The sequence below is a fragment of the Leptosomus discolor genome, chromosome 3 (assembly GCF_034619465.1).
Source record: "Leptosomus discolor isolate bLepDis1 chromosome 3, bLepDis1.hap2, whole genome shotgun sequence".
Classification (NCBI taxonomy): Eukaryota; Metazoa; Chordata; class Aves; order Leptosomiformes; family Leptosomidae; genus Leptosomus; species Leptosomus discolor.
The window spans coordinates 17,782,001-17,803,679 of NC_141393.1; the positions used below are offsets into that span (position 1 = coordinate 17,782,001).

Sequence of the window (21,679 nt, forward strand, 5' to 3'; positions counted from 1 at the left end):
CCATTAGGAAAAGCACATCAAAGGTTAGGAGAGCAACTGTTACTAGTCTATTTGTCTATATCTGCACTGCTTCATAAAAAAGCCTTTTCTGTATAAGCAAGAGTTTGTTTTATATAGAGGACCATGGTAAAAGCCTGAAATAACAACAACCTAAAACTTCAAGTACAAGTAGGACTTTTGAGCTATCTTCCAAAAAAATCAAACTTTTTAGAATAGGCGTATAAGATCCACAACAAAATCTAAGTTGCTACACCAACCACTATAATCCATTTTCAAAATCACACAGATTGGATCAAAAGAAAATGCAAATTAAAAGACCAGTAGAGACATTGTAAAGAACACTGAGTACAAAATGAATGAGAGTACAGTGAACAAATGAAAAGCCACAAGGAAAAGAAAAATAAAAAAGGGTAAAGAGACTGAATCCAAGGGTTTGAAGACATTCATCACAGTATTTTCTCCCATATGCAAGAGAAATACATCCATATATCTATAGAGATACTGTAAGTAGATAGATTTCATACATAATAACATAAGCTGAGCTCATGTTTCAGTTCGAAAAATATGGGAGTAAAATTGCAAGCCCTGAAAAATACATTTGAAATTTTAGAAACTCTTTTGAAGCTTTAGCTGTAGAAGCAGTTCTTTTTTCCCAACCAAGGAAATCTGACTGTGACTTTAGAAGGACTTCAAACAGTTAACACTAAATTTCTACCAAATCATTGCTGTCATACTCAAAGGGCCTGGTGACTCAAAAGCAGAAAAATAATTAGACAGACGACACAGAACTGTGAACTTACTCCTCATATAAGCTAGCTTTTACACAGCTCAGAAGTGGAAAGCCTTGCTTGTTCGCCTGCTGTTACATTATTCAAATATTTTCAAGTAGTATTGGACATCTACTTCAGAACTGAAGCAGTTACATGCATCAGCAATACAATGTCAAAGGGCTAACTCTAGTGTTGCTTTCTCATCCATTAGAAACAATCATAAACCAGAGGCAGCTTTCTGAGGTAAACATGCAAGTAACTAAAAATTACTTCAATTCCAAGCTGTTGCTGATTCATGTTCTGTCAAACAAAAAGTGCTTTACTTGATTCATGTTCACTTTGGAAAGTAGGATGAAATTCAGCTACTTAATTAAAATGAAAAAAAGTCAGAGTTATGTCTCTAAGAAATATATGAGATTTGTTCCACTGACAACATACAGCTTGGAGTGGACAGACAATCAAACCAGATAATACAATTAACATAATAATCAAGTTGAAGTGATGACACCACAAGTCTTGCAAATTTGCAGCTCTCTGGCAGAATAATTTCAAACAGTAGATAAAAATTAGTATTACATATACAGATAATTCATCTGTATTTACATTCATGTTAAAATCATTACAAGCACACTATCAGAATCCTCCTACCTACCCAACTAGGTACAGGTAATTATGATCCCAATAACGTTCCCTACCTTCAAAATCACCACAATGATCTTAAACAGCCTTTTGTTAGACTATTTTTTCCCTACATACTCACATTTTAAACTATTTCTAACGGTACAATTATCCCAAAAAGAGTTTGACATTCTGCAATGGAAAGAATAAATAAAGCATTTACCAGTAATTCCACCCACATTTACTAAAATTAGTTCAGAACCATCCCTGTAAGAAAACAGTATCTCTTTCCTTTGAACGCATGTCAAATATGCTCAATCACATAGATCCTTCACAGCATACCAGTGCTAACCACCACAATATCTGGCTTATCTATTTACTATGTCAGTATCAATGTCCTTCTATGGAAGCAAATGTAAGATGGAAAAAGAAATATTACAGTAAAAGGCAAACATCGATACAATACCATTTACACACCACTATTTTTCCCCTCCTTTAGTTTGTTACTGAAAATGAACAGAATTAACATCACTAAAAGGTACAGGACAGTAAATTTTTGTCTAAACTCATTGTGGAATATTAACACAATGTATTATTTTCATGAATAATACTTTTATTAGGTACTTGATATGGCATCCATGCAAATGGATACCTACCAGTAGAATTTACCTTAAAAGACACCACACAATGCTTAGAAGATCAATGTTATTTCAGTGCATCCAGTACTCCAAAGTTCTTTAGGAGTATCACAGGGCCAGTGTAGTCTTTACAAGTGTCACACACCTGGTATTCAGTGTGTAGTCTCTTGAAGATAATGTGCTTAAGGCAAACTCTCATTCATACAGATGATGGCAAAGAAAAGGAAAATAAGATGTTTGCACTTGCAAGGGAAGGAATAGCATTTGGGGAAAAATAAAATCAGTCTTCTGCATATTGGACTCAACAAGGGGAGCAACAGAATAAAAAAAAAAATATATATATAACCTAGTACTTGCATCCTTCACCAAAAAAGCATGTAAAGTGAGTCATGAACATCTCAAATGACCTAACAAGTACTAAAATCTACTTAGAAGTTCTTCAACTCATAGATCTTATAGGTGTGGGGCATTATACACAATAGATCCGAAAGCTGCTACTTTCCAGTTACACATTTAAAAAAAACAACAAAAACATCCTCTTCATTTAATCAGGAAGTAAGATGAGGCACTGAAAAGTAAGCGTTTAAAGCTTTCAGAATTGGCAATAAATAAGAAAGATCAATAAAATTAATATCCAGATCTTTGTATACCTACTCTATAACACATCCCTTTCAAATGGGTGAGACAATTTAAGTGATCAAAATGCAAGTGTATTTATCTGCCCTTTAAAGCTGATTTTTCCATACCAGTAAACACCAAATCATTTATTACAAGATCACGGTGCAAGTATTTTCTCAGTGTGTGAAAGAACAGGCATGTGAGGCTCAAAAGAAGTTACAAGTAACCCTTAAAATGCACCTAGTTGGCCTTACATGGTGATAAGAATAATAAGGAATAGACATACTCCTGGGTTAAAACCTGTACGAAAGAAACAGGTTAATTTTAAGTAGTCATCATTATTTTCTCCATTGAGTCAGCAGTCAGCCCTCGGTGCAGTTGTAAAAAGCAAAAATAAAAATAAATCTTGCCCTGAAAACTATACTCTAAATAACACCCTGCTTCCAAAATGGCAGAGAAATAGGTATCCTAATCCTGAGCTTTTAAATGAAATTACATAAAGAAGATTAACTGTTTATAACAGAAGAATTTTGGTGCAAGCAGCAATGAGGCAGTGACTCATGTTTTGCTATTTAATATGGACATAAATCCTCCTCCTCAAAAAGCTCAGTTACAATTTCAGCAGTGAAAATGGTATCTTTTCTGTTTCTCCCTTTAAAGCCAGCATTTTTATCTCCAGGCCTGCACAACAATGTATGTAATATTAGCATGCAAATATGTATATTAAAGCAGATTTCTCTTTTACATATGTTTATTCTGTCAGAGAAAATACAATCAATTAATACTTACAACAAAAACATAGTTAACATTTTCAAAGCATTTCCTTACTGTTCCTAGTCTAGCCTTCTCAACATACTCTTGGTAACAGAAGTTACCAAGCAATTTCACTAGGGAAAAAAAAAAAAAAAAAAAAAAAAAAAAAGAGAAAAAGGAAAAAAGGGGAAAAAAATAGAAAAAGAGAGAGTAAACACTACTTTGGAAAGTCAGACCACAAGCTGGTCAGCTGCACTTCTCATGTTCTCATGCAGCACAGGCAAATAGTAAATCATCCCATTTTGCAGACATAACCCCTTGCAAGCAAAATGTATTGGAATTAAAGTGCAACAGTGCTTCTCCTACTGTGCAGCTCTGTTTACGTCAATTGAGTTATCAATGCCTCATCCCAGCTTGAATCCAACTTTCCTGTTCTTCTCCAACTGGTAAAGAGAAATGTGTTGGAGTTACATAGGCAGCTTTGAAGAACTTCTATTTACCCAGCATAAACTGATGGCTCCAGTGCTTAATATTCTTTGTTGTTCAACAATAGCCATCAGGCAGGGGGGTCGTAGCTAACTGATACCTATCCAAACTAATTCACTGCTTTTACTTCAAGAAATGAGGATGCAAAGCTTTTTACTAGGGGAATAACTGACAATTTGTACATAAAGTTATTAGCATAAGCAAAAAAATGGGGTACAAGACTTTCTGCTTATACCCTTCCTCGTGCTCCTGGACTGCCACAGAAAACCCTGCAGCAACTTTTGCAATTCTATTTAAAGTGACAATGCATTGCTGTTTATAAAAATAAAACCAAGTTATATCATTCTGATTTAAGATACAGAAAGGAAAAAAAAAAATCCTTTTTTTTTTTTTGCCCATGATCAAGCAGAAGATTTTTAACTTTAAAAACCTATGAGGAAAATGTCTTAAGAAAAAATGTCTGTATTGATCTATTTGCAAGGCCAGAAGAATTCTCTTAAACTAGATGATTATTGAAAGACGGATAAAGACAAAGAGAATGGATAAAACCCCCTTTTTTTTTTCCCATTAGAAAGAATGTAAGACCATGCTTTTCAAGGCTTCAGTCTTTCTTCATCATTATACATTATTTTGACTTGGTGATACTGGTCATCTTTATTTATGTAATATTACAGTAAAGTTTGAAAGTTTAAAAAAAATTGTGAAGACCTACAAATACTTTCCTGGCTACTGGAAGTAGATAAAGTCAATAAAACAAGACCCCTAGTTACTATTCTCATCTTGGATTCACACACACTTAAAATGATGTAATTCCATTCATGTCGGTTCATCTATCCCTGCTTCCACACAGCCTGAATCTGACTTTCTTATGGTATAGTAAATTTAGGAACAAGGAAGAACAGGAAAGTAGGAATTACAGAGAAACACTGGGACTAAAATCAGACTGTAGCATGTTTCTGTAAACAAAGAGTGTGTAATTTTGAAATTATACGATGACTAAGAAGTATTGTCTACCTGTACAGTCTGTTCGGAAAGGGATAGGTATCTAACATCCATTAGTATGTAAGGGGTAGATGGGCAAGACATTAACTATTGGAAACAAGTTCAAGAAAGCATAGCAATTCCCCTTGGTCCTACTGTGAATGATACGACTGACACGGAATGACTCAGCTAATCTGCACACAGGAGTTGTACACATTCTCAGAACCCACAGCCACGCAACATGAAATAAAGAAAACTGCTCCTGAAACAACCGCTACTGAGATACGGAGGAATATATCCAGAGCCTTATATTTTTATTCCTAAACATTAACCCCTCATAGGGTAATGCTTTGCAAAAAGAAATATGCAGAAACATTTATTTGAATGCAAAAGAAGCTAAAAGGTAGAATGTAAATAAGAATACCTGCATTATCAAGAGTCCATTCAAATAATAACATGGATATGAAATACCTGGTACATTTTCCTGCTTGTATAAAAATATCAGCCAGAGGCAATAAAGTATGCGTCAGTCAGATGTATCTAAGAGATCTAGCAAAAGTTTCCAAGTGATTCTTTGTCTCTATTCTCATTCTGTTTTATTACGACTCACAGAGCAGAAAGGTATTTTTCTTCCATAGACAGCAGTGCTCATCCGATAGGCTACAGGCAATCAACATTCAATGGGAAAGACCCCATCTTGTCAAAAAGTGCCTCAATAAGAGCAGCAAGGTTATTCACGGAGAAAGGAGCGACTTCAAGAACTGCAGTGAATGTGATAGCCATGTAAAACTAGTTTTAACACACTGAGGCATAAGAGTTAGAGAACTCTTACTTCCAAAGCCTGCAAAGGATACTATTACTGTTCAGGCTGGAAAGACCCACACAATCTGATCTAGGAAGGTGATCACACATCAGGGCTGGAGGAGAAGGAGAAATCAAGATTTAAGAATGACAGTGATACGTTCATTTTCAAAGTGTGTTTCTAGAACAACTCAGTTATGTAGCATTCCCATCACTATCATGTTCAAATGAAAAGATTCCTGCTACTTTTGCATCACTAGCCTATCTATAAAAATCTTTCCCTGAGAGCATAACTCTGTCTTCTGGTAGAGATGCCACTTGTGGCATCAGTTTTGGAATGTGAAGCAACCTTCTTTTTCAGGCACAGAGTCCTGTAATTGCGCGTAATTTAAACAGCTGGTTCTTTAGCTGTAATATGGGTACTGCCAGACTATGTTAATAGAAATACTCACTATAGAAATCACTTCCAATTTCCTTTTCAGTTTGTCTTCAAGACCTAAAGAGAATTTTTCTTATACAAAAAGATGCCCCTGAAAGATTAAATATGACGGTCCTACCAAAGTAGAACTTCTCAATCAATAATGGAGACCTCCTTGAATTACTTAGTCTCAAGAACTGTCTACATTCCCATTCTGTTTTCCCAGTGTAAAAATACCTGTTTAAGTGATGAAATAATCCTGTTGACATAAAGCTTTGGGCTGACACTTGACAAAGATCCAGTATAACTTTGCCACAGTTTTGGCATTTAGACTATCAGCTGGTGGAAAAAAGCAAACCCATTAATATTACTAAAGTTAACTCTAAACATAGCTAAATAAATCAGTTCTACAAGTATACCCCAGAGAAAAGGATTAATTTTAAATCTCAATGAAGCTATTTCTTGTCTCATTCCAAATTGTTCCTGTCATAGCATATCAGCTGAGGCACAGACACAGGCCCAAGCCTAGCCTGCAGTCCTCATTCCTGAAATCCTTAAATTGTAACCAGAATTTCACCTCAGTAAAACAACTTTCCTTCACACAAAGTTTACAAAGTGCAGCAATGTGAACCAGTACATAATGGAGTGTTATCTGCCTTGCTTTGTGGAGATTCAGAGGAGTGCCTAAAAGAGCTCTGAATGTAAAACTATGTGGTGTATCACTGTTCTGAAGAGCGCAGACTACTCAGATTTTGGGGGCAGGTAATGGTGCATGCTGCTATCCTGATACAAAACTGAAATGTCTACTATTACTTTTAGAGGAAGAGTAGCTGGACCACTACTAACTGCCTCCTCTTCTCTTTGTCAAAAGCAAATGAAGTAGAGTCAGAGTGCAGGGCCATGGAAGCATCACACCATGACATACGAATGGCTCCCTATACCTACAACAAAGTAGTCCTCAAAACACCAGAAGAACTTCGCAAGAAGTCTACTTGTTTCAGTTACTAGCATATGACAGTCACTATATTACAGGGCACTATCGTGTGAAAGTGTTCTCAGACTTGCCATGAATGGAAAGCTTGACCTACTCTTTCGGGAGTTTGCATCTTTGATATATTCTAACACGAAACATTGCATTTTCCCATCTACATCCTCATGCAGTTCCCATTGGATGCATCTCCAGGTCTTGACATAAACTAACGCAATACTACTATCTTTTGCCAAATCAGGCAAAGGATATAAACAAATTAGTAATATGAAGCAAGCATGAGGATAGAGCTCCTTAAAAGTACAAAATGTTGTTATAAACACTTGGAGCTTTCTATGGAATGTGATATAAAGGAGAATCATTATACTTACACATTAATTATGTGCCATCTCAAAAACAAACCGTGCAGCCATTAAAGTTATTTATTAAATGCCAGTGCTCATCTAAACGCAAACAAAACAAACTCAGCCTTCTGCTGGGCAACATGCTATTCCTGTATGGGATTTGTCATATAGAAAGAAAGAAACATTGTAAATATTTAGCTGGATGTTCCTGTGTAGATCTTTTCTAGGAGAGCATGATAAGGTTTTCCCAGGGCTTCAGAACAATTTTTAGAAGTTAAGAGAACCCACAGTTCTTTCAATTGTGTTTCCTATTAAAAAAGGCATCCACACAGCTACCTAGTTTCTCCTTATCATGTCATGCACAAAGATGCTCTCGAAGATAAATATAATCTCCAGGAGATCTCCTGACATCTCGAGGATAATTTGACAAAGCATAAGGAAGAGCTACCACTGATCTCGCACATTGCAGCTCTCATGTAGGCTTCCAGAAGTCCATTTAATGTCAATAAATACACTACAGCTGACACTTTATACTCTCTGATCATTTCAACCAGTACTTGACTTTACAGATTCAAAGCATAGTTTCAAGATTAGCATAACCTGAACTAAATCTGCTCTGCTGTTGACGGTGCAGTGATCTACCAGCTGTGACTTCTCTGTTCATACTCCCGCTTATAGTAGCATGAGCAGTCATGCAGTTGCACATTTTGTTCGAAGCAAGTACCTGAAAAATTTGTTAGAATTAGCATCCGTTCCCCAATCTGACTGAGACTGCATGGCTGCAATAGCAATAGGGCTGGCACACAAAATTTATCAGTAACACGCAGTCATGTAAGGAAAAAGAGAGAAGAGCTACTCTTTCTGATAGAGGAAGAGCTACATTCACCTTAACTTGACTGTGAAACTATACACCAGGAAACCTTAGCTTCATGAATACATTAAGGCAGCCAAACATAGTGCTGGGACTCAAAGCCATTTTACCCACTCCCGAGCACCGGTCCCATGCTGCTACCCAATTCTCCTGTGCTGGCACAAGGCTTTTTTCAGGTGCACAAAGCCCTGGAGCAGATAGTTGATCTGTTTTAAAATTAAACATTATTTTCATGTTTGCCTCAGATAAATTCCGCAATGTGCTGTGCAGGCACAAATGCAACCATCGCACAAACACCAGATTGGGGAAAGGACTGGCACTGCCATCTTCCTGCACTATGGGCTGAGAAAGAAAACTGAAATGAAGATTTTTCTCTCCATTTTGGCTTGGTTTTTTTTTTTTTTAGGTTTTAAAGCACCTTAATAACTCTGCTCTGCATATTTACGGCTGGTTCCACAGCTGTAGTTTCAACTCAGCAAATATGATCAATAGAAGCATTTGCACAAATTAAATTTTAATAAAAGTATGTGACTTAGCATCATTTCAGAACACAACAGGTACCCCTTTCACTTTAAGGTGAAAGAATCAATCTCATGTACATTAATTTATTTGCATAACAGAGTCAAGGCCAAGCAACTAATTTATCCACTATGTGAATCAGGAATGAAACTTTTATAAAATTTAAGTTGTAATTCACAAAATGAAAGGACAAAAAATAAAAAGACTGAAGAAATTCTTCTTTATGTTAGTATCTACAGCTTGTCACTATAGTTGGAATATATTTTCCAATGTGCTTAGCATCACAGCTGGATCTTTCAGTATACTGTGTATGCATCAGGACCGTAAATTCAGAAGCTGTAGAATTGGAATAAAGTAGCCAGGTCTTATGATTATGTAACACAAAAAAATTGACACAATGTTTATATTAGAAAATCAGCTCCTAAAGTTACATTTAAATGAAAGCTTTCACTTAAATTCAAAGGTGATTTGCCTGCACCTAGAAAGAAAATAAAATCTCCACAACTAACATGATGAAGACTAAAAACTAGAAGGAAAATTTAAAAAAATAGTCTTTTAACTAGCAATGGTTTTGATAATCACATTAACAACATATACTGTAGAAAAAGTTGTTTAGAATGAGAATACTCTAGCTAATCGAAGATGGCTACAATGAAGTACAACTTTTTTTTTTTAAAGACATGCTAAGTTTATAGGCATTGAATTCTTTCCAGTCTAGATAAAGTACCTATTGTCTCTTCAAAATCTGTGCTAAACGTTTAAGGGGGGTTGTGTTGTTCCCTAAACAGAGATATAGGCTCACTCCAAAACCAAAGTACAGTATGTTCCCAAAAGGGTGAATAATTCAATCTTCCACCTTGATAACTCATTATTACCCTGTTGAGTATGACAAAAACGTCAAGGCCTGGAAGCTTTAACACTAAGCAAGCACAAATAAACAAAAAGTAGCTGAATACAAAATAATACAGTACGCACAACAATGTAAACCCCCTAGGGAAATCTATCAGAAAATCTCTCAGAAAACAAACCATGCTACAGTGTGCATGCCAGTAAGCATCCTTGTATCCAAACCAGATTAACATCAGGCAAAGAATATATATTTTGCTATTGGCTGTATGCCATAAAACGTGAGCCACAGTAAGACAAAAATAAGTAATAACATCAGTCAAACATCAGCCAAACATCAGCAAACACAGAAACTAAGACTACAGGCAAAAGTTCACAGCAGGAATAAAAATTACTGCCCCAAGCTGCTTATTGCCACTGTCCTGGTAGAGGTCACGATGCCCTCAAGCAGAATACAAACTATTCAGTTGCTTTGGTGCAAAGTCTGGCAGCTTTTCTTAATTTGATAATGGTTTTACAACAAGCCATAGATCTTGAAACCAACATTGTTGAGATGCACATAGCTATTTCGCTCTCCTTGTTCTTCTGTTGGGCCAGCAACTTCCAAAACACAGTCAGAATTCAACTCTTCAGTGATTCCAGTTAGACCCTCCAGAAACCCCCAAGCACTCAGGCTGAAACTCTAAAGCATAGATCCTAGATGCTAAGATGCCTTTCCCTCTTTAAGCACGTAAATAATTTGATTTCCATGGCAAGTTCATCAACATCCCTGACAACTTGGTCTAAGGAAGCCCAGTTCCTCAACCAGAATCAAGGTTAATTGAGATTACAACGAACGACAGTCCAATTTGCTACCACATTCTTATTAAATTAGAAGGTGCTCAATCTAATTGCAGGAGGCTCAGGGGAGACCCTATTGCTGTCTACAACTACCCGAAAGGAGGCTGTAGTGAGGTGGGGGTCCATCTGTTCTCCCAAGTAACAAGCAATAGGATGAGAGGAAATGGCCTCAAGTTGCATCAGGGGAGGTTTAGATTGGACATTAGGAAAGATTTCTTCACCAAAAGGGTTGTCAAGCACTGGAACAGGCTGCCCAGGGAAGTAGTTCAATGCCCACCCCTGGAGGTATTTAAAAGACGTGTAGATGTGGCATGATTCTATAATGTTACCCAATTAAAACTAAGTACTCTGGGCAACAAGGATCTAAAATTGAAGTTCATCCATGCTTGTCATGTTAAAGTGACTCTGGCCACCAGAAGAGTTACTGAGTCTTTTTCTTGTGCTTGCACAACTGTTTCTATATCCACATGATGAGCCAAATCAAGGAGTTGATTCAGCTGAAAAATAATCTGGCTAAAAAGATCATCTTGTCAATCTACATCATTACATAGTTACCTGAAGAATAGTACTGGCAGAAAGGGGGAGACTGAAAGCAAAGTAATCCCTTAAAAATAGTAATTGTACAAACTTTTTAGGATTATCAGAATTACAATTAGCACTTTAGAATGCAAAACCAAACTATAACAGGTAACAATAGAAAACCGATTAAAATGAAGCAACATTCCTGTGAAAGTGAGGTTTCAAACAGGATTAATGTGTCAATGTACTCAGCATGTGCTAAGAACATTTGTAGACATATATTTATGTCATATTTATGAGAAGACAACAAACAGAAATTTACAAAATCTATGACAATACATCATGGCTAGATACAGACAGACAAGACATTGCAGAAATACAAAATAATCACCAGATGGATACAAATACATACTGGAAGAGCAAAACAAATAACTTTACAATATCAAGAAGTAAAAGAGCATGCCAGAAACTCCATAGTATTACTGGCAAATGAGAAGTAACACAAGAAGTGAAAAAAGAAGAATGAACTGATGAGAGCCGGAAAATTAATACATCCTCATATACACAGTATAGCAACTGTTACAGAAACAAACAAACAAACAACAAACCAACACCAGACACAAAATCAAGGGAAAAAAGAACCCAAAACCAAACAAAAACGAAACAAACAAAAGCATTATTCAGGCACCAAAAACCTCTCACAGTAAAAGGCTGTACTATTGTGTCCAACTAGGATGTCAATGTACCTATTTTCAGACTACAGTGGTAAAAGACTTCAGAAGCAGAAATCTAGAAAAAGCAAGTATCTACTAAACATACAACAACGCTGCATATAAGCAGACCAGAGTATCCAAGTTCAAGGGTCAAGAGAAGAAGCTGGGGGCAGGTTTTGGAGGGAAAACAGAATGCAAAAAGGAAAGAAAGTGTTGGGCTTTTTTGTTCAGAATGAAAGCCAGTAAAATGTGAGGACTCTTTTTAGACTTTCACACAAAGGTTTCACTCAGTATTAGTCAGCTCCATTGTACTGTACAAACAACACTAAAGATATCCTCCTCAGTAAATGAAAAATCTCCAACTTTCAGATTAGGGTTACATAAATCAGTGAGAATATAAAAGAATGTGACACAGCATTAGGTATTGTGTTACTATTTGTAGATATTTAAAGTAAGAGATTTGCTTTCTATTATTGTTCTTGCATATTTTTTTATGTATATGGAGATAGCATCATCCTTTACAAATGGAGCACAACACAGGCAATAACAATTCATTTCAATCTCACCAAAGCAATTTTTACAGCGGGATTTTCAGAAAAGGCAGTGTCTTTTTGGATAAGATCAAGGAGAGTCCCACACAAGGGACAACCTGAAGGACAGCAAGTGATGCATCTGTGTGAGAAAACGAGGCATGAAAAGACCAGACTGCCAATATTATCAAACAGGAATAGGCAGGGATATTGTATTACGATAGATTAAAAAAATGCCAGATAGACCAGAAACACATACTTCTGTACATCATATAAAGGATATTACCCGTGTTACAGGCAGCTTTTCAACTCTGTTTGCTTAAACTCCACTCAGTGCAGGGAAGGCAACATACTATTGAACAGCAAAAGCTTCCACTGGATTATTGTATTAACAAACCCGGACAATCACAGCAAGTAATTGCCTAACAAAAAGCTTATCAAGCAGAGATGAAGCTACCTTTCACCAATGAGGACAATGCAGAGGCAAAAATGAAAACTTTATCACAAGGAAGATAGTATTATGTCCCCAGAACAGCTGCTGAAATACAGAGAAAGCAGATGAAGATGTCAGAAGTTCAAGGCCAGGTTGAAAAGCAATTAGTAAAATGAAAGATATGAAGTGGAACCTTTTAGCCTTTAACAAGGCAATGCCCCAGTAAAGACATATTGCTGGAAACACAATCTTTAATTGGGAAAAGAGCAAAGAAATATGCTCCCACACAGGGAAAGAAAAAAAAAAAATTCAACTATGCTAACTGCTGCGAGGTAAAAGCCAAAACTGATATGCATCCTTTGAAATGATATGCACCACGTACAAACTGTTTCCTTTGAATTTCCCTAGTCAGACTGCCTTGATTACAGTAACTATTAACAAAGAAAGTTCTAAAATCCACTATTTAATAAAGTTCAGCATTAAAAAAAATAAAGCACAGTATCAAAAGTAGTATCCAATGTAGACAAAAATGCTTACCTCAAAATAATGCCACGTGCCCCCAAAAAAGAAAATTAAGGCACCGAGAATATCTACTTTAAACATTGAGGCCAGGCATAGACTAGAAAAGCTCTTAAAATAGCAGAATAAGCAAACTGCAAGGGAGCTACAGCTGGTTCTCCAATTACCAAGTATTGTTTAAAAATGCATCTTCAAATCAAAAATCTGCCAGAACATTTGTACTCTCAAAGATGACTTACACAGTAGTTGAAAGATCTGTATTTTAAACGATCAAAATTTAAGTTATTCAAGTAGCTCCAAATAAACACTTTAAAGAACAAGAAGAAGAGGGTAAAATGAAAAACCAGAACAGAGGAAAGTATTAATACAGTATCTTCTTCAGTGTTCCCTAAGGGCTATAAAACTAATCTCTCAAATTTTCTCTTCTGAAAGCCCAGACATATACAGTATGCTCAAACAGCTCTGTTATCAGTCTGTGGTAACTGCCCATGCCTTAGAGTGAATATGAAGTCACCAAATGACTGGGTGTTATTAATGTTAATACCCAGGGAATCTTGCAAAATCAATTGCAGGGGAAAAGAAGATGAAGTATAACTCAGTGTTGGTGAGGGCCATATTAGAAACTCAGAAAATAAATGTTTATACATGCACGTAGGCATCCTATTCTATGAATTTTTAAAAGAAAATTACAGTACCTATTTTATCTTGCTTATACGTTTAACATAGCAGAAACTAAAAAAACTGCTACTAAAGACAGAAAATAAAAAGAGTGAAGAGTAAAGCACTAAAACAGCTGTATGTAAGTATGATGCTCAGCAATGTTTCAAGGTAATATTTTAGGAAATACCTGAGCAGATAAACAGCCCTTTCAATATCACTGAGTTCTTCATCAACTGTCAGTCTTTCTATTTCTTCTGGTGTCTGTCAAGCGTGAAATAGAGATTATGAGTTTACATGCCTTACTATTTCATCATTTTAATCTTCTTAAAACAGCCCCTTCCACCCCACATACCCAGGGATAGTTTCATGAGTAATTTGAATTTAATCCTTGAAATCTCTAGCCAACATTTCAAATTCAATCAAGTAAATCTTTCACCAGGAAAAGACAGGATGTAATAGAAGTACAGTTCTATGTCAGACACTATCAATATTAATCACTTAAAGTATAAAGAAATCATATATAAATTAAGCTAGTCCGGTTTTCCCCAGCTTAATATTCATATACTGGATATATTAAGTCCCTGGTACATAGAATTCGAGACTGTTTATTCCAAAACAACTGAAAACAATTTTTAGTATCCTGGTGCTGTAAAAAATAAATTGCCTATTCAGTTAGCGGTGCATAAATAAAACAGACACAATTTCAAATAGATTTTAAAGCATCGTTCTATTTTGAAGTATATACCTTCAGGCTCCTGCGTACGGGCCTCTCTATAATAGTTAGTTCCTGCAGGTCTTCTATGTAGCCAAATAAATTGCTCTGACTAAAATCCATTTTGGAGAAGAAGATTATTGGACGCATGTAACAACTACAGCCTTTGGCAAGCGATGCTCCCCCCGAGTCTCACATCGCACTGAAGGAGGCAGGACCGACACGGCGCAACACCCCCTCCGAGCGCGCCCGCCGCCCGCCTCCTGCCGCCGGGAGGCCGCCGCCGCGCCTCAGCGCACACTGCGGCAGCGGCCGCCCCCCGCCGCCGCCGCTCGCCCCGCCGAGCCTCCCGCCGGGAAACTTTCTCCGCTTGGCCCGGGCGGGCAGCGAGCGGGGCCGGCGCCTGCAGCCCCCAGCGCCGGGAGCCCGGTGCAGCCGCTGGTACCTCGGCGCGGGGGGAGCTTCGAGGCAAGTTTCCCCTCGCCGCGGGCCGCCCCCGTCCGCAGGGGCGGCACAGGGGGCCAGGCTGCCTGCGGGCGCGGGGAGGGGAGGGGGCGGCGGAGCCTCCCCGCGCGGTTCCCGGGCGGCGGGGCTTGCTGCTCACCGGCGGGGCAGGGCGCGGAGCGGAGCAGCCCCCCGCCGCGGTGCCCGGGTGCCGCCTCTGCCCTCCCACCCCGGGAGGAGGGACGGTCGCTGTGGTGCAGTGACGCTCCCCGCCCCCGTCCCGCTCCCGCGGCGCAGCCCCCACGGGCGCCCTCCCCGGCAGCGCGGGGGCGAGCGCCACGGCCCCGGGGCAGCCCCGCGGCTCGCACGGTGCCGGTCCCCGCGGTGGGGCCGCCCCAGCACGGCCGAGCCGGTCGCCGGGGCAACGCGGCGCTACGGCGGCCTCCGCGGGGCGAAACCGCGCCCGAGCGCGGAAACATCCGCGCGCGCGGGGAGGAGGAGGGCGCCGCCCCTTCAGCCGCCCTTACCCGCGCAAGGGGGCTCGTTCCCGGCCGCGGCCCCAGGGCGCTGCCAGCCGCCGCCCGGCCTGACCCCGCCGGGCCCCCCTGGATGCTGTGGCCGCCCCCGGGGCTCCGCACCCACACTCCCACAGCTGTGGCTTCCGTGGGCTTCCCCTCCCACAGCTGTGGCCTCCCTGAAGCTCCTTTCCCACTGCTGCGGCCTCCCCTATGGGGCTCCTCGTCCACTGCTACCTCAGCTCGGGCAGTGTCCCTTCCCAGCTGGGCTAGGACACCCCACCAGTGTCCTGCTCCGCTATCACAGCTGTTTAATGCAGAAGCACACAGAAGAAACCCATGAACATGCTGATTTTAGTGACAAGTCCAAAGCTGGTTCCTCCCCCATGAATGCTTTTATATTAATCAAAAAACCCGAACCCACAAACAAACAAAAAAACCCCTTTAATGTCCTTGGCAGTGAGTTGTGAATCTACACCAAAGGCATCGTTTCCACTCTTCATAACCTGCTATTGAATCAGAGAATCATTAGGTTGGAATAGACCTCTGAGATCATCAAGTCCAACCATTGACCTAATACCACCATGACCACTAAACCATGTCCCGAAGTGCTACGTCAACACATCTTTTGAACACCTCCAGGGATGGTGACTCCACCACATCCCTGGGCAGCCTGTTCCAATGTTTGACCACTCTTTCAGTGAAGAAATTTCTCCTAATGTCCAATCTAAACCTCCCCTGACACAACTTGAGGCCATTTCCTCTCATCCTGTCACTTGTTACTTGGGAGAACAGACTAACCCCCACCTCACTACAACCTCCTTTCAGGCAGCTGTAGAAAGCGGTAAGGTCTCTCCTCAGCCTCTTCTCCAGACCAAATAACCCCGGTTCCCTCAGCCGCTCCTCATAAGACTTGCTTTCCAGACCCTTCACCACCTTCGTTGCCCTTCTCTGGACACGCTCCAGCACCTCAATGTCCTTGCAGCGAGGGGCCCAAAACTGCACACAGCATTCGAGGTGCAGCCTCACCAGTGCCGAGTACAGGGGCACGATCACCTCCCTGCTCCTGCTGGCCACACTATGGCTGGTACAGGCCAGGATGCTGTTGGCCTTCTTGGCCACCTGGGCACACTGCCGGCTCATGTTCAGACAGCTGTCAACCAGCACCCCCAGGTCCTTTTCCGCTGGGCAACTTTCCTGGTTACGTACCACTCGTATTTCCAGCAGGGCAGACTTCAATATGGATATTCTTCCTGATACATGCAGTTAGGCCTCGGATGCTGTAGGATCTGTTGCTCTGGCTCACAAATACAGAGTACGTTTGGGGTACAAGGGAAAGTACATATTTTGAAATAAAGTCATGCCATTTTTACCCCCAATTGGTAGACAAATAAGCATGGAATATGCTATCTTTTTTAAAAATCTAGTATGACAGCTTCTTTTGGGGTGGGTTAGCGATGCAAAGTTCATGCAGGACAAGAATCAACAACAGTTGCACTTAGCATTTACTGAGCTAGGTAATTCTCCAGGCCTCAAGACACTGGCCTTTGCAATGATTATGTGGAACACAACAATCACACGCACACCAGGAGTTAAAAAAACCCTTTAAGTATTTTACACGGGCTTATTTGAGTGCGTGCAGCATTACATTATTCCTGTGAAATGCCCACATGACCTAGTAAATTTTGTTGATAAAGTATAAAAATAATTCCAGAAATTGTAAGGATTAGATAATGCTGTGTGGTATATTGCCCAGAATTTGATTACTTTTATTTTATGATTGGTAAGCACCTCAGCTTTTATTTAGCAAAATATATCCTTGGTCCTTTATGTGTTACTTCTCTGTGTACTAGTTAGGCCAAATCCTGTGCTCAGTTAAAGCAGTAAACAGTGAAAAAATTAAAGCATCTCCATTAATTTCAAATGTACAACAGAAAAATCTAATCCAAAGTACATATAAATAATTAAACTTATGTAATAGAAAACCAAAACCATTTGGAGTTTTCAGGGCATGATGATGTATTAAAATGAGAAATACTATTTTGAACATCTATTTTGCATTATGCTTTTAACCAGGGAACATCATCAGACAGCAAATATAATAGCTATAACTGAACCTAAGTCCTCTCAGAGTAGTCCACTAACTAGCTCTACAATGGGGGAAAAAAAAAGTTTTATAAAATGTTCTTTTCTCATATTCAGAATCCTGACATGCAGGCTTCTGCCACCGTAAGTAATAGGAAATCATACTAAAATCCCAATCTCAGTTAGTTTGGAAAATCCTTCTGCAAGTTCTTTGTGGTTATTTCACCTTGCAAATAGTTCTCATTAATCTTAAAGATCTTAGGAGACCAAAGACATTTTATTATTTTGTGTGCCTTGAACTAGGAACTCACTGCAGTTCTCCAATCAGGTATTTCTTAACTCAGTTTTAAAGACTGGAGAATGTGGAATTTAGAGATACAATTAGGCTGATTTACCATTTAATGTTTTACATAAATTTTGTAAGCCACTAAAGAAGATGGGTTTTTCTAAACATGTAAACAGCTCCCTTAATGCCTTTAAAAATCTGTCTTTATAACTCAGTCCAGGAAACGCTGTGCAGGCATAACTCCCATTAATTTTCAAATCAATAGATATGACAAAGAGATCTACAAATACCCTGGAAATGTGTAAAGCAGAGTAAAAACAAGATTATTTTTTTTCTGTAAATTGAATACTGGACCAGAATAAAGATCACAGAAGGAATTAGTTTGCCTAGATTCAATGTAAACATATCTCCTTTTGACCCACACATTTTCCAGACGGCGGGGTGGGGGGTGGGGGGTGGGGGGGAAGATTGCTATTTTGTTCCAAAACCACATATATAAAAATTAATCCCCTCTGATAGTAAATCTGCAGGCATATTCACCCCAAGCAGTCTGTCATTCTCATCTGTGATGAAAGTCACGCATGACTTCCCTTCCACTGCTGCTGCTTTCAGCTCCTCCCTTTTCCACTACTCTCTTCTCCCAAATATAGCTTTACTTTCAGCTTCATTCTAACCTTGCCATAGCTATTGTAACAGAAGGAAGAGCTATTTCATGATGCTTTTGTGAAATCCGGAGTGAATTGGAACATCCATTTTAACACAGGAGCTGTGTAAGCTTGCAAAGCCAAAACAGGGCTGGTACTAAATAACCCTTCACTGATGGAAACAACTGCAGAGCATCTGGGAGAATGGCACTCATACCTAGTGGAAGAAGAGAAATAGTGTTATTCATTCCTTCTAAAGAAATAAATTCTAAATGTAATACAGATGAAGATCAAAAAAAGCCAAAATAGATGGGAGGACTTTGTACCTGAAGGATTCTTGGGTGAAGGGATGTGTCATGTTGCACAGATGCACCGTTCTCCTTTGCTGCCTAGCAGTTAGGTGTCTGCCTTCTGGAAACTCCTCTGAAAAGGTTGTGATTCCTACTTTAACTGTTACACGTTCCCAAAGAATTATCCTGTAAATCAAGTTATTCAGAGAGAAATTGAAAATTTAGGGAGTCTCAGCATGTATTGCAATGCCCGAATCAGCTGGAATATGAAGGAACTGGTTTGAGAGATAGAGAAGGACATGCCAAGAAATGCTTTCAGGCAAAATGTGTGCACTCCAGATTAAAAGCCAGAATTTCTTATGCAATGGACAAACCAGAAAGGTGAAAAATTCAGCAGAATATTTTTGGATTATGTCAGGGGGAAAAAAAAAAAAAAAGCAGCAATACATTTGGGTTGAACTTGAAAGTAATGCTTTCTTTCCAGGGTGCGTTTTTTCGCCTTCTTTTTTTTAATTATTTTTTAAATTTATATTTAGACTACTGAAGAGTTTACATAAAGGTCAAAACAAAATCAAACATTTCATTCTTCATTTACCCTTTTTTCTGTTATTCCACAAAAAATACTCTTTCATACTGCACACTATGTAGATTATGCACCGTTTAATCACCGTCCTGCTCAGGACTCAGCACCTAAACTCTGCAGAAGTTCAATTCAGTCTGTTCACCACCACCGAGAGACAGCCAGAGCTGTATCAACTCTTGCTCACCATTTCTAAATGAGTAACCTCTGGCTGGAATGGTTTGCCTTTTTTTTTTTTTTACAGTCCACCAAACCCTTAAAAAAATGCACATTTAATGTTCCATCTAATGCCTCAGCCTTACAAAACAAGATTTTTTATTCCATTCAAACTCCAAGTAAGATCGTCTCCACAAACAGTGGTTCTTCAGAAAAGCTACATGTCAAGACAAACCTGTAAGAATATTGATCTAAAAGAAACATGCAAAACCAATCTGGGTCTACTTCAGAACAATGCTTGGAACGTAGCATACACAAACCTCAGTAGGAAAAATTATTATTTAGCATATTTTCCAGTTTGTTGCTAAGAAACTGTTGCTTCATTTTCCTATTATCGTTTGCAGAACATTTTTGATTGTTCTTTTGCCACTTTGGTCATCTTGTTGTTACAGCTATATTATAAAAAGGGGTATAAAGTAAAAAACACTGGAATGTACTCATGCCTTCATCATATGTAAACTGGTCTCCCACATGCTCTCCTGTAACTTAGTACCCTCCAATAAAATCTAAAACCCAAAAATATTATTTTACAAGAAACACAGAAAAGATGCTTAAATTTATTTTTGTTTTTATGTAATATATAAAATTTGTAAGATTGCAATCACTGCATTCTTCATGTCTTTCTGTAAGAACTACTAATGTTCTCCTCCTACAGTATCTAATCTGCTACCCTCTCTCCAAAAGTAGTTAACAGCACATGCGCAAAGACATAACAACAGAGCAAAAAGTGCCATTTTTCCTCATCTCTTCCAGCTATTTGTAGGATTTTTGACCTGAGAGTAGGATCTAACAGCAAACTACTAAGTTTAGGTGAATTATTTCCTACTGTAAAAAAGAACACATTTTTTTCCCCAGGTTTACTATTTTTTTTCAAATATCCACATAAATCAGAATTTATTTACATTTTAGAAATAAGAACAATAATGGAAAAAATGTCAGTGCCATCAGTATTTCAGTAGGGAGGTCTATATATCACATTCTACCAGGAATTTTCTCAACGCATTACAATGAGCAGGGAAGCGAAAACATCTCTGGAACCAGTAACAGATTAAACAGTACCGGGCATAGTACCGGGACTGGAGCTCACTCTTTCACAGTGAAATCGCTGGCGTGGTCCCCAAGGCCAGCCCGGACACTCCCACATGGTTCCCTGGTTCAGGCCATACGTCAGTGCCTGCCCAGATCCCTCCCCGCAGGCAGTAAGGATGCAGGAGCCCTGACTGCGGAGGTTAAGAGCGTAACAGAACACGGCCAAGCCACAGCAGCCTGCCTCAGAGCCAAAGACTGGCACTGTTACATCCCTAACACAGAGGTAGCCCATGAGTCCAGTTCCTTGCTATGACAACCATGAACACTGTCATATGCATGTCAAACTTTATATTAAAACTAACAACTTTTTGCCTTCAAGTATTCTTTACCCATTGGTTGCCATAGAAACTTCAGATTTCCTGCCTAAAATTACTGTTGGCCAGTTTACTGAGCTGCTTCTTGTGCCAGTGCTGTCCTTTACTTTAAATTACTCTTCCTTTCCTGGTATTTAAAGACTGCAAGCATATCTGCTGTAATCCTGGGTTAAACAAGCTAAGCTCAGCATTTAGGCTTCGCTCCTAAAACAGGCTCTTCATTCCCATGATCACCTTAACAGTCCTCTCAGCAACTGCTGAAGTTTGACCTCTCTTGAATTAAGGCGATCAGAATGTAGTATTGCAAATAAAAATTTCAGGGAAGTAATGCTACTTGTGAAGAATGAATGTCTGTATAGAAATTAGTTTACCAAACATACTACATTAGCAGCTCACAGTTACCTTGTGATCAATTAACACGTGAGGTCATTTTCATCCACAGTCATCTAAAACTAATTAACTCCCATCTAGCATAAATTCTCAGTATTAGCTTTAGCTGAATGGTGCTGCACTTTGTATGAGTAAATTCATCCAATTATTCTGGTCCTCGAGGTCCTTTCAATCTGCCTGGTATCACAATTCCCCTCTGTATTAATAACTGTGTCATCAGCAAATTTAACACTGTATCACAGGTATTAA

At 39.2% G+C, this 21,679-nt stretch overlaps 1 protein-coding gene across 2 annotated transcripts in view; it reads right to left on the reverse strand.

The window, feature by feature from the left end:
- Positions 1-14,727, reverse strand: part of PPP4R4 (protein phosphatase 4 regulatory subunit 4) — a 70,432-nt gene extending 55,705 nt beyond the window's left edge. For both annotated transcript variants that reach the window (XM_086462613.1, XM_009952711.2), the window contains exons 1-2: positions 14,611-14,727; positions 14,053-14,126 (exon numbers count right to left, since the gene is read on the reverse strand). In XM_086462613.1, the coding sequence (XP_086318739.1) occupies positions 14,053-14,126; positions 14,611-14,727 (191 nt within the window). The remainder of the gene's footprint in view (positions 1-14,052; positions 14,127-14,610) is intronic.
- Positions 14,728-21,679: the final 6,952 nt, after the last annotated feature.